The 12,424-nt window shown below is 34.4% G+C and overlaps 2 protein-coding genes across 5 annotated transcripts; both read right to left on the bottom strand.

Moving 5' to 3' along the window:
- Positions 1 to 421: 421 nt before the first annotated feature.
- LOC133696547 (F-box/kelch-repeat protein At1g67480-like) lies at positions 422 to 3,868 on the bottom strand. Of its 3 annotated transcripts, XM_062118765.1 has the most exons (5): positions 3,677 to 3,868; positions 3,107 to 3,193; positions 2,933 to 3,015; positions 1,979 to 2,833; positions 422 to 1,238 (listed from the first exon to the last, which is right to left on the bottom strand). In XM_062118765.1, the coding sequence occupies exons 4-5, from the start codon at positions 2,506 to 2,508 to the stop codon at positions 611 to 613; spliced, it is 1,158 nt and encodes a 385-aa protein (XP_061974749.1). In that variant the 5' UTR covers positions 2,509 to 2,833; positions 2,933 to 3,015; positions 3,107 to 3,193; positions 3,677 to 3,868; the 3' UTR covers positions 422 to 610. The 3 variants fall into 3 exon arrangements, with proteins under 3 accessions (XP_061974749.1, XP_061974748.1, XP_061974750.1); XM_062118764.1 differs by lacking the exon at positions 3,107 to 3,193; XM_062118766.1 differs by lacking the exons at positions 3,107 to 3,193; positions 3,677 to 3,868 and adding an exon at positions 3,492 to 3,662.
- Positions 3,869 to 10,731: 6,863 nt separating this feature from the next.
- LOC133696207 (signal peptidase complex subunit 1-like) lies at positions 10,732 to 11,917 on the bottom strand. 2 transcript variants are annotated; one of them, XM_062118320.1, is made up of 3 exons: positions 11,770 to 11,917; positions 11,326 to 11,607; positions 10,732 to 11,105 (listed from the first exon to the last, which is right to left on the bottom strand). In XM_062118320.1, the coding sequence occupies exon 2, from the start codon at positions 11,605 to 11,607 to the stop codon at positions 11,326 to 11,328; it is 282 nt and encodes a 93-aa protein (XP_061974304.1). In that variant the 5' UTR covers positions 11,770 to 11,917; the 3' UTR covers positions 10,732 to 11,105. The 2 variants fall into 2 exon arrangements, with proteins under 2 accessions (XP_061974304.1, XP_061974303.1); XM_062118319.1 differs by having other exon boundaries at positions 11,330 to 11,607; positions 11,770 to 11,916.
- Positions 11,918 to 12,424: the final 507 nt, after the last annotated feature.

The following is a 12,424-nucleotide window of genomic DNA, read 5'->3' as shown; positions in this document are numbered from 1 at the left end:
TGTAAATATGTTTCATCTGTGAGAGCGCAGGACTTTTGAATCATCACACTGGTCCGTTCTGAAATCTACTACTGGATCATGGAGGCGTTTTCCAAACCTAAAGATAATTCTTGGTGGCGTGCTGGTGTTTCTAAAGCAGCTGCCTCATCGATTGAACATAGACCCATTTTAACTTTAGACCGCTAAGGTGCCGTCCAATTACCATTAATCTCATTGCCTAAGCTCACGTTATGCTCTATGCTCTACCGGTAACTTGTAACTTCAGTTATGGTCTGCCTCCACCTGAAAAACTAGGAATACACGAAAACAAACTACCACCTCGGAGGTTGGCAGCTAGCGCAGAATCCCTAATCTGGAAGTTGTAGCAAGATTCAGGGATTATACGTCGTCTAATGACAATATGAGTTCTCAGGGGCTGGGATTAGTCGAGAGTTTAAATGACCTTAGGCACATCAATGGCAAAATACAGACAGCATATAGCAACACAGCCGTCTCTGTAATTTTCACAAGAGAAAAAAAAAAGTATTTGCAGAAATAAAAAAGAAATAGAAACCACAAATCCCTGCCTGTCTGGTTATATGTACAGACCCGTCCTCATCGATGCACTCTGTCACGCCTTAATGGTCACACAGCACAAGCAGCGTGCGGATGGCTTTATCTCAGAAGTGCACCATTCGGAACCTGGAGAAGCATTAGGATCGTACAAAAGAGTACGATAACCTGGCTCCTTCTCCAGCGAGAATAATAGAAGTTTTCCATCAAGGATTCCAAACCGGAAATTAATGATTGAGTTCCCAGCCAACGGAACTGGTACCGTTTCCCATGAATTGTCCTCTGGATTGAATATTGATAATTTCCGCTGGTTCTTCCACTCCATACAGAAGAGCTTCTTTCCCAGAACAGCATGGGCAGTAACCATCACACGACCATTCTTCATCTCACACCAGGTGTGCTTCTCTGGATTGTACACCTCCACTAACCTTGAATTGCCTATAGTGAAGGTTGACCTTCCTCCCATGACATAAAGCTTTCCCTCAAAGCCACAGGCAAAGCAACCCCATCTCGGGCGGCGAAGACTTTCTATCAGGGTCCATCTGCCAGTCTCAGGATCATACATCTCAACACTGGAGAGACTATCTCTATCCGTTCCATACCCCCCAGCAGCATAAACCTTGCCATTAACCTCTGCACAGGCAAAATCATACCGAGCAACATTCATGCTTGACAATTTGCTCCAACTGCAATTACAAAGAAAATGTTTTAATGAAGAGTTCCAACTATAGAAAGGTAATGCATTACAACAATCAGGGCACAGACACAGACAAAGCACTGCAAAAGAAGGTAATGGACCATTTGGCCCAACTAGTATTCTGGGACCAGTTACATGCCAACCACCCTGGCCCTGCCGACATTTACAGTGTAAATCTCAGACTGAAGTCTGCAGAGGTGGCCTTAAACGAAATCGCTTGCTGTAACAGTGCTCGGAAATAAATTTAATATGTGACTGGCCCTTAACCCTGACATGAATTATATCAACTTCTTTGGTGCGTCCTACTTCTATAGTTACTTTAATTAGAACAGCCAGATAAAGGTGACATATCTCATTTTCAAGCACATGAAAAAGGCTCTGTAAATTGTACAAGTTTCCTGTTTGATTTGAACAGGCAGTTTCTCCAAAAATTAATAAAATCACTGACCCTGTTGATAAATCTGTGTGCCTGTGTGTGTGGAGGGTCCCAGTTCACAAGGTTACAGAAATGACTATAGGCTTCATTTAGATTTCCCTGTGAGCCAAACATTTCATAAACCCACCTAACTAAGATTTCAGAAATATCAAACAAAAAGATTTTGCCTCCTAGCTAGCAAATTAGAACAATCCACTAGGCCGAGATGTCAGTTAGAGAGAAAAAAATCCAAATCAATCTGACAATAATTCCAAGAGGTAGAGAGAGATTCCCATGCTTGACAGAAAACAAACCTGTTGAGGTAACAATCATATTCGTAAACATCTGCTGAGGCAGTGCCAGTCCCTTCAATCACTGAATAGCCAGCCATGACAAGAAGCTTTCCATTTAGAACAACTACCCCAAACCCAGCCTTTGTAGAACCAGGCATGGGTGGAAGAAGCTGACGTTTGTGTCCCAAACAATCCAAAACCACCCAGTGGCTTTCTTTTCCTTTAGAATCCATAGTTAATACAAAAAACCATTCTTCAAGCAAGCCAGCTAATTTTCGCACAGTGATGAACTCTTTGGTTTTAAGAAACGACCTCCATTTCTTGCAAACAGCACCCATAGCTGGGAGGTAGCGGCGAGGAACAAGTGCAAGGCAATGCTTTGCCACATCATCAGGCAATCCAGGTAGAATGGAGCTATCAATATCATCAGCAACCCGCGAAGCTAGTAGAAGGTTGCTTTTTGAATACACTTGATGATTTTCATGTGTGATCAAAGTGGAGAAAGACATGCTTGTGTCTAAGAATCTCTTCTTACTCGTAAAACCAGACATTTTCTATAATTGAATGGAGATGGAGATGATTCATGTAGTTTATTATATCTCCCTAGAATCTAGCAGAACCTTGGAAACAATGTATTAGTACTTGATTAAATAAATTCACGTTAACTATCCCCTATAGGGATTTTAAGTGAAAAGAGCACAGAAGAAGCTGCAGATCGAATCACTTGAGCGGTAAATGCCAAGGATTTCCTGTGTTTTGCCCAGTTTGATTCCATACAAAAAGTTCTTCTCTTGTAGCAGTTTCTTTCAGATGTCTTATGTAGAGTTTTTCGTAAGCCTCAAAAAAAGTCTCTTCTCCCAAACATTTCCCAAATCCCTGCGGATGAAGAGGAGAAAAAACACTAAAAACACAACATTCATCCATGGAATCAAAAGTTCGAAATCCAAGTACATGCATATCTATATTTATACATACCAGTCATTACTCAGGAACCATAAAACTTAGGAAGTCTCAGCCTGCTGCGACTTCAATTGTTATTGAAGTTGATAATTAATTACCTGGATCACATGAAAAAGAACATTAGTTGATTAAAAAATTACCGAACATGAACTATTATAGTGAAGAAAAGATGATGGTAATAATCAGCACCTAAAACCAAGCTTCTCAATGCAAACACCACAATCGAAACAAGCAGGTTGGATTTCAAAATAAAAATCTACACCGGACCCCTGATTTCTACAGAATCACAGTAACCAATCATTCAGTCATGAAAGAAAAGAAAAATTAACAAACAGGAGAAACATTTAGGCAGTATGAACAGAGATCTAAATATACATCGTTAATTGCCGAAAACCCACAAAGCAGAAGCTTAAAGATCAAGGTCAATAGCTAGAAGATGATAAATACAGAGCATGAATTAAAAGCAAACCAAAGAATTCAAATCCTAGAGTAAACTCACAGAAGAACGGAGAGATGGCAATAAGCAAGACATGCAGAGAGTGAAAATGGGGTGACGAAAACAGGTTATCATTACCTTACGTTAATAAATTATAACAGGATACCACAACTTAGAATGAGAAAGAAGACAGGCAGTAAAACATCATCAGGATTAAACAAAAGAAAAACTATGATGGATACTAATGCTGGCAGATCGAAGCCAAGAAAACTGGAGCCAGAAGTTTATGTAAACAGGTTTTAAGAGTGAGAGAGAGAATTAACCTGGCTAAGAAAGGAAAAAATAGGAAATTCGCGTGGAGAAGTGGACAAGGGAGCTGGTATGGATACAGAGATTTAGTCTATGAGAGAAGCATAAATAAGGCTTTTTATAGAGACACGCCCGGATTGCCAGTTTTCAAGATAAAACTGACAGGGCGCGCCACCACGTCAGGATTAGATTTCTGATTTCTATTCCTCGGAGTGAATGCCACCGGTAAGTATTAAGAAAGGACAGCTACTATTCTTTAGTATTATTACTATGCGTGTGACTGATTATTACATGGATTTCTTTTTAAATGCGTCCTAAGACCATGGGTTATTTAGATTTTATCACTAAGAAACCGTTTGGGAAGTTCCTAAAAAATTTAATTTTTTTTCTAAAATTTCATATGATTTGTATGTTTTGGATCGTTTTAATATGCTGATATCAAAAATAATTTTTTAAAAATAAAATAATATCATTAATATGTATTTCAATACGAAAAGTTATTTGAAAAACAACCACTATTATACTATCAAAAACACTTTAAGATTTTTAGATTTTCTTACACTACTAGTTATGTGAAGCTCTTGTCACAGGATCTGCTGAAAATAGGATAACCAACTCTTAACCCACATGTATTATTGGATTAATATTGAATATAGAAAAAAAAGTGTTCAAAGGAGTAAAGAAAGATTTTTATATTTCAATTTTTGTATTGATTTTATTCTTTTAGTATTAAAAAAATATATATTTATTTTGAATTTAGTTTATTTTTGAAATAGTTGAAAAAAACTCTTTTTTATTAAAATATAATTATGATAAGGTTGATTTTCAAAATATTTTTTAATTAAAAAAATATTAAATATTATTTTATATATTAATATATTAAAATAATCTAAAAATATTTTTTTAAAAAAAACCTAGTAATTTGATATGAGGTGAGGTAGTTACCGGTTACCGCTAAAGTGTGATAAGAGAGAGAGAGATAGAGACGACTGACCGATTACACTTTGTATGGCATCATCATTTTCACCCTAGATTCCTTTGCTGGCCACAGGATATCTGTTACCTTCTGTTCAAATTTCTCACATCAGCCACAACGGCATTTCATAAAAATTTAGTTTTTTTTATTTTTTCTATTGTTTTAATATACTAATATTAAAAATAATTTTTTAAAAAGTAAAAAATAATATTATTTTAATCTATTATTTAACAAAAAAAAAACATTGTCAGATAATCGTTAATATAAATCCAAACACGCCGTACTAGGAGATAAATATTGGTGGACTTGGACAAGAGAGATCAAGGTGCAGTGGTGTTGTAAGTGTCGTGGACCACGACTAGGATTTGTGGAATCGTTGGCTAAAGCTGTCAATTTAAGTGGGATCCATCATCATCCATGGACGTTGTAATTAGTTGAATGTAACCTACGGAGGTTGCACTTTTCAACGTCAGTGACGACGTGTCTGGTCAAGGATTAATTCCGCAATGGCCTAGCTGCTGTGGTCAACCGTGTGACTTGTTTCGTTCCCATCCCGGGTTTGATCCTTTATGTGCACGCCTGTTACCCCCGCGGTGCCTAACCTGCCCCTGGGCTTGCAGGATGTCCAGTGGGCCATGGGGAATAGTCGTGGTGCGCGCAAGCTGGCCAGGACACCCATGTAAATAAAAAAAAAAAAAAGGATTAATTCCGCAATGCGGTAAGCTGGAGATATTGCTGGGGAAGTCCGTGGCTTCTACCTTAATGGTCACAGACAAAGGACAAATCCATGTAATAACAACTTTTTGGTTGATAAATCAACTGGTGGCTACGAATCGGGGACAGATACCTTGAGTTCCCATTGGTTCATGACATGTTTATTTTTTATTTTTATTTTAAAAGTATTTTTAAAAAATATCCAATAACTTGTAAATACGATTGCAATTAATCCATGTATATTTTTTAATTGCAATCCACTGGTGTATGACTTTGGAAAGCTATCTTTGTTGTTGCGTAGTCCAAAAAATAATTTTCAACATTTTTTTTTTTTGAAAGACTTAATTCCCATTCCAAGGGTTTGTCACTTGTCAATTGATTAGTTTTTTCAATGTTGTTTGGTTATTGTCAATACTGCTGGAACTAGTGGTGGGTGCGCTGGCGGCGGGGGTAAATAGGTTGAATTTACGACTATTTTTTTATTTTAAAAATATTTGTAAAAAGAAATTAAAATTGTTTATATTTTTTTTCAAATTAAGTTTTTTATATATGTTTTTAAGTTATTTTGATGTGACGTGTCAAAAATAAAATAAAAATATTATTCTAATATATTTTTTAAAAAACAATACTTTAAATTAAAAACATTTATTATAACAATACAAATCTATTTGTTGAGGTCAAAATGTGGAGTCGAGTAGAAGTTGACGGCTGGAACATGGGCTATTCCTATCTCCTCGTATTAAGGCAGCGTTCGGGAATGCGTCTACAGCTGTGTTTTTAAAACATTTAAATTTTTTTTATTAAAATTTAATATATTTTATTTGTTTTAGATTGTTTTAATATGCTGATGTCAAAAATAATTTTTAAAAAATTAAAAAATATTATTAACATGTATTTTAATACGAAAAATTATTTGAAAAGCACATGCAACTACACTATCAAATGCTCTGAATCTTGAATCTTGGGGAAGACGAGGGAAATAACGTGGAATAATGGTTGGTGACTAGCTTGGCCTTCCCGTTAGGTATGGCAGATTTTATTTTTTCTGTATTTTCAAGGAAATAGAGAGCAGCGTGCGTGCGTGGCATGTAAAGTATAAACCCCGTGAATTGATCGAGGACTAAATATTTAGCTCCATTGACGGAGTCTATGGTGTGACTATTGCAAAGTTGTTGCAATTTGGAAAAAGCAAGAAGTCGACTCTTTTTCTTCAACAACTCTATAAAGGGTACCTTGAGCAACAAGTCCATCCATCGTTCACCTGAAATTTAATATCATAGTTTTAAAATTATATAATAATATAGAAAATTAATTTATTGTATCGTCAACAAAGAAGACAAAGATGATAAAATACACCAACTATTATCAAAAGAAAAATATAAAAAACTATTTTTTGTTTAGCAATAAAGGTATTCTCAGATCCATTTGCTTGTTAACCCATCTAAGTTTCTCCTCAAATAATTTTAAGAACGTGTTTCTCACATTGATTTGGCGTAATAAAAGAATTTAAACATTGATTGCAAAATTTAAATTTATAAAACTAAGTAAAAGAAGAAATTAATCATGTGTGGACAGATGATGAGTTATTTTGTAAATTTTATTTTAAAAATAAACAAAAATAAAATAAAACCATGTAGAGATTTACAAAATATTTTATGCCAACTCATAGAAGAAATCATGTGTGGATAAATCTTGATAGTCCGGGTCAGTTTACGCGCCTCAATTAATTTTTTAAAATTCTAAAATTAACACTATATAAATTTTAATGATTATAAAATTTTTATAACACTCAACTTATTAACTTCTAGAAAAACAAACTTATAATCTAATTAATGAGGTTACACCTATCAAATTTATCGAAATCCTTCTTGGGAAGCTGAGTCATTGCAATATGAATGGTATTCCTCGTGAAGGTAATTAATTAATGGATAAGATTGGATATAGTCAAATGGGTGTACAGAAAGCTATGCGAGCTGATTCTCATGGTTAATTTCTTAAGGAACCGTCCGCACCGTCCAACATGCCAAGCTACAGTGATTATAAGATATGGAAGAATATGGGCAAGGGTTGAATTAAGTGAATGACTCTAATCCATATATAGTCTATTCAATATATATATATATATATATATATATATATATATATTGCGATATGATTTAATAAAGAAGCCTGGGGCGAATCTAATTCTTTTTGAAAAATCTGATAAGGCACTGACACGCCGTGAATAGTTAACCCCTTGATGTTCCAAGAGGATGGTTCCTTGCAGCCATATGTATTAGAAGGGCTACTGTTTGTTGCTCGTAAACCGACCACAATATGTCGTCACCCTCCACAACGACTTTAATAATTCGCCAACTTAAAAAAAAAAAAAATAAGTAAAAGAAAAGAAAAGGTTGTAGCGGCTGAAGCTTATAGGAACACGAGAGTCGAATTGCTGTAGCTTTCGTAAAGGGACATCTTCCCATATTCTTATATATATTTTTAATTTCTAGTTGTTCGTATTCTTTTCTCTATCCAATTGAAGAAGATTTTTGCCCCTTCGAATTACACTTTCTTGGCTTTGCTTACAAGTCGTTTCATTTTGTTTTTTTTTTTTATTATTATTATTATTATGTGAGGTCAAAGTAATTGAATTTTTTTAACATGTATAAAATATAATTTAAATAAAAAAATAATTAATACATGCAATGTACTTACCAATAAGTAGGAGTCACTTATGTCTTTCAGGGGATGAGTTGTTTAGCCTTTCAATACTCCCATCTTGGAAGGCGTTGAATGCATCTCATTGCCCTCGTTATGCTTCTGGATAAGAGATAGTTGAGCTCTGACAGTGTATGGCTCTTTTTTCTTCCCCCCTCCCCTGGAAAAACACATTGGAATTACAAAAAATCAAAAAAATCTAGTTATTTATTCATTAAATCAAATTAAGTGTTTATTATTTTGATTGTAATATATTTGATTTTAAATTCTTTATTGAAGTTATTTTGTTTTTCAATTTCAGCATTTAATTTTTATATTAAATTTGGTCTTTATTATGTTAGTTGTTATTTGTTTTTTTTCTTTATTTTTTTATTTGAATCATTTTTTCAATTTTATCCCTCACATTTTGATTTAATTTTTTTGTCAAGTTTAGTCCCTATTCTTTTCAATTCTATTTTTTCCCTTTGTGATCTTTTTTTTTGTTGAATTTATTTTTTTTCAATTTTATCTATAATTATATTAGTTGGTTGGGAATTATTTTGTTTTCACAATTCTTTAGCAGTGAATCATTGTTGATTTTTTCGATATTCTTTTTCTAATCATATTATTAAATTAGTTGAGCTTATTAAACTCAATTAAGTTAATAACCATAATGTTTTTTTTCTAAGAACACTTGCATCGTATTGGCATTTTTTTTTACGCTGGAAAAAAATAAATCAACCTGAAACATAGCACAAACCACTTATCTAGTATGTTACTGCATTAACTAAGTTTTTTTTTTTATCTTGTTCAAGAATAAAATATATTTTTGATCAGCTGAGAGGAAACTATTGGTTTTTCTCCTCTTTAACAAAAAAATTCCACATGTGACTTTATAGAGAAGCTTGAAGCCAATTGTAGTGGGTGTAAAGCACAAGAACATGGGTTCAAGAATATGAAATTGACGCAATATCTTGGAAATAATTTTTTTGAACGAGTAATGAGAAGAAGGAATTGGGATAGAAAGTCAATATTTGGAACCACAATACTGTGTTTAGGAATGGACCACATGTGGCTCAATTGTTAACCGAAGGAATCTATAGCAAGGAGCCCAGTTGGGCTTATGAAAAAATGACAAGGAGCCCAGTTGGGCTCATTGTTATGATATGGAATAGAAACAAGGGTAGTTATGGCCTTGATCATTGCTGTAGCAGCTTGGAACTTATTTAGCCGAAGCTGAAAAAAGCCACACCGTAAAGTAAACGCTCATCTGATGATGGACAACTTTTGCAGCTGTTGTCGTTCAAAGACTTTTTTGTCCTCGCTTTGAGTTTATCCTATGTATGCACTCCCTCAGTCTTTCTGAAACATAAAACGTCCCAAGGCTTTATTCAATTTTGCTCCATTTGTATTGATTTGCTGCAAGTCTTGTTGAAATCAGCTTAAACTAATCACGGCGTATAGCGAACCCACTCACCACTCGTTTTCCTTCATATAGAGCGTTCGAAGGGATGCTATCTGTGTCTATTCCATGGCTGAATTTTTGGACCAAATAGCCGGTGGTAGGCTGGTAGTACAAAATTTATTGTCAGCTTTTAGGTCTCATATTCCAATTTCCAGCCCGGTGAAGGTTTAAAACTCTCCTATCCTGCTTCGAACTACAAACTCAATCAACCATCTATATATCAGAGGGGCCACAGAAGGAAAACGTCCGGCTAGTTACGTAAAATTTTGAAGAAAGATTTGCCGAAGTTGACATAACTCTGGCAGCCAGGAAGAACATGGCAGGTTCATCACGACAAAACAAGGACGAAAGGTTAAACACAAATTGACCACAAGGGATGCCAAAAATTAAAGGGAAGCATCCCCTACCACTTTCTGGGCAAAAAATCTCATCTCACGTCACCCAAAGCTGCAGTCTACGGTTCTCCCAGTCTTATTTACTTGAAGACCCTTTACTTCTCATCCAGTCATACCATATAACCCACCCACTAGTTCCATCAATTAAACAATGTTCATCCAAGCAAAAGAACAATATATCATATAAGGGGAATTAGTTTCTTATTTTAATTTTAATATCATTTTCCCTTCAGAAAATTATACTTGTAAATAATCATACATTTTCAACCAAACACAGCAACGAGTTTCAGCATTTCTTAAAATTATGCAGGATGACATAAATTCAGAGAAAGAACGAAAACTGTTCAAAGTGCTAAATTAGTGTGTATAACAAATTGTGATGTACTGTGAACATTGTGATGTAATTTAAAATTTTGAAGTCAAGAGTTGGATGTCAATAGCGAGAAAAGGAAAACAAATAGAAGAGCAATATCATAATTCTTTCCAATGGCAAATACCAGACCAGATAGAAGGCATATGACGCAACCTACAATTATAAGATCAATTTCTTCACAAATGAAGCTCAAAGGGGGCAGTATATGAAGTTAACCAGAATCAAATAATTGCAACTCTACTTTGTTCATTGCTATAATGCAATGCTTTGTTTCTTAGTTCCTGTTAATAGCTTCAACAATAAACCCTTTCCTCAAGATTCTTTAACTGAGAATTGTATCAAATGCACGCCCACTTTAGCAAATGCAGCAGGTTTAGCCTTGCTGCTTTCTTGATAGTGGAATGAAAATTTACTCATCCATACAACTAGAATTGAAAGAATTATATACCTCACTTTTATCATCAGCATTCTCTCTTAATAATCAACTCAATTCTATTTAAAAGAAGCAACAGTCTATAGTATTGCTTATCAACAAAAACAACAAACCCTCATAAAAAGGCAAACCCGCTTCATCCAGAACATAAGCAGGATACATTTCCCGTATCACTACAAGCATCTGTCTTGTGTAACACCCATTTCAGGTCACTGGATAAAACAATGTCTATCAATTTTATAAAAGTTTAGCAATTACCTTTTCAAAATCCAACGGATAAGAAACATCTGCACACACAGGAATTTGCATTCCGTGACCAGTAAGATGAATTTGGTCTAGTTCTCGAAATGCAGTACTCTTAACATTGGCTATCCATTCTAATAATCAGATTAACCAGCTGCTGTCACTCTGAAAAACCAACAAGAAACACAAGCACAAAAAAAGTTAAAAAAACTAACTGAAACTCGAATGGCATTGTCTAAAAGGTATAAAATTTATAGCAAAACAAAGTTATTCTAACACCCAATTCATCCCATAACGTTTCATTCCATCCATTAAATTGAAGATTTTAAAACCCTAGCAAACAAATGCTTAGACTAAAAAACCAGTCAAAATTAACAAAACCAACCTACTTCTTGGACGATTTCTTCTTGTCCTTGGAAACCACAGCCTTCTGTGGCTTAGGGTGCTTCTCAGCTTCGCTTGGGTCCAACCACTTGAGAGGATGGCGATTGAAGAAGGGCCAATTAGGGACAGTAACCAGTGTGGTGAAAACCACTCCACCGGCGTAAATTAGCATCATCATTCGAAACGATCCTATTATATAACCTGTAGCTAAAGCCGCCGCGGCGAAAACTAACAGCAGTATCTGCATCCATAGCTCCGCTTGTTTCTGTCCTTGCCAATCCATCTAACCACCAAAAATTACAACGATCACCCAAACATAACAATTCAATTTAATTAACACCCCAAAACCCTAGATCATAATTAAGGAATTAACGAAAGGATTGAAGTAATAATTCTAAACGCAGATCACATGGTCAAGGAGAGAGAGAGAGAGGAAGAATCTTACCGAGAAAGCGAGAGAGATGATTTGATCTGCAAAATTGGGATATACTGACAGAAGACTGAAGATGTTATAAAAACCGTGCGATCAGACTCATGGACGGTCTGATTAACGGTGGAGACTAGGATACACACCTTTTAGTTTGTTTTAAAGTAACTGTTGGTGTTAAGCTGACAAGTAATTTCATTAATTTTTCTTTAATTGCGAATTATAGCATTCAAATTAATAATTTTTAAAGAGCAAATTTAGAAAAGTTATATCTGTTACATCCTTTTTAATTTTTTTTGTTATTGTTATGACTTTTTTTTATATATAAATAAATTAATAAAGAAAAAAAATTATATCATGTTATATTTTTATTTTCACTATGAAAATAAACTATTACTGTAAAAATAATTTTTATATTTATCGCAAACAAGGGTAAATAAAAAATCAATTGTAAAGAATAAATACAAAATTGGGCACTGCTAATAAATATGAATTGGTAGTCAGTGACCTAAATTCTACAATATAAAATTTAAAAACTAACAAGAAAATTTCTTCTGCACTTTCTAACTTGCCTTTATATATATATATATATATATATATATATATATATAAAGAAACAAAAATTCTTACTCAAATGATGATTGATTCAACTCAATACTTGAATCTTCTCCAC

The sequence above is a fragment of the Populus nigra genome, chromosome 6 (assembly GCF_951802175.1).
Source record: "Populus nigra chromosome 6, ddPopNigr1.1, whole genome shotgun sequence".
NCBI lineage: Eukaryota > Viridiplantae > Streptophyta > Magnoliopsida > Malpighiales > Salicaceae > Populus > Populus nigra.
This window is presented reverse-complemented; position numbering and strand designations above follow the sequence as displayed.

Bases quoted from the DNA above. Each gene is read 5' to 3' on its own strand.
- LOC133696547 (XM_062118765.1), bottom strand. From the start codon at position 2,508: ATGTCTGGTTTTACGAGTAAGAAGAGATTCTTAGACACAAGCATGTCT. The intron at 1,239-1,978 runs GTTTGTTTTCTG...TTGTAATTGCAG, and splicing joins TATGATTGTTACCTCAACAG to TTGGAGCAAATTGTCAAGCA.
- LOC133696207 (XM_062118319.1), bottom strand. From the start codon at position 11,607: ATGGATTGGCAAGGACAGAAACAAGCGGAGCTATGGATGCAGATACTG.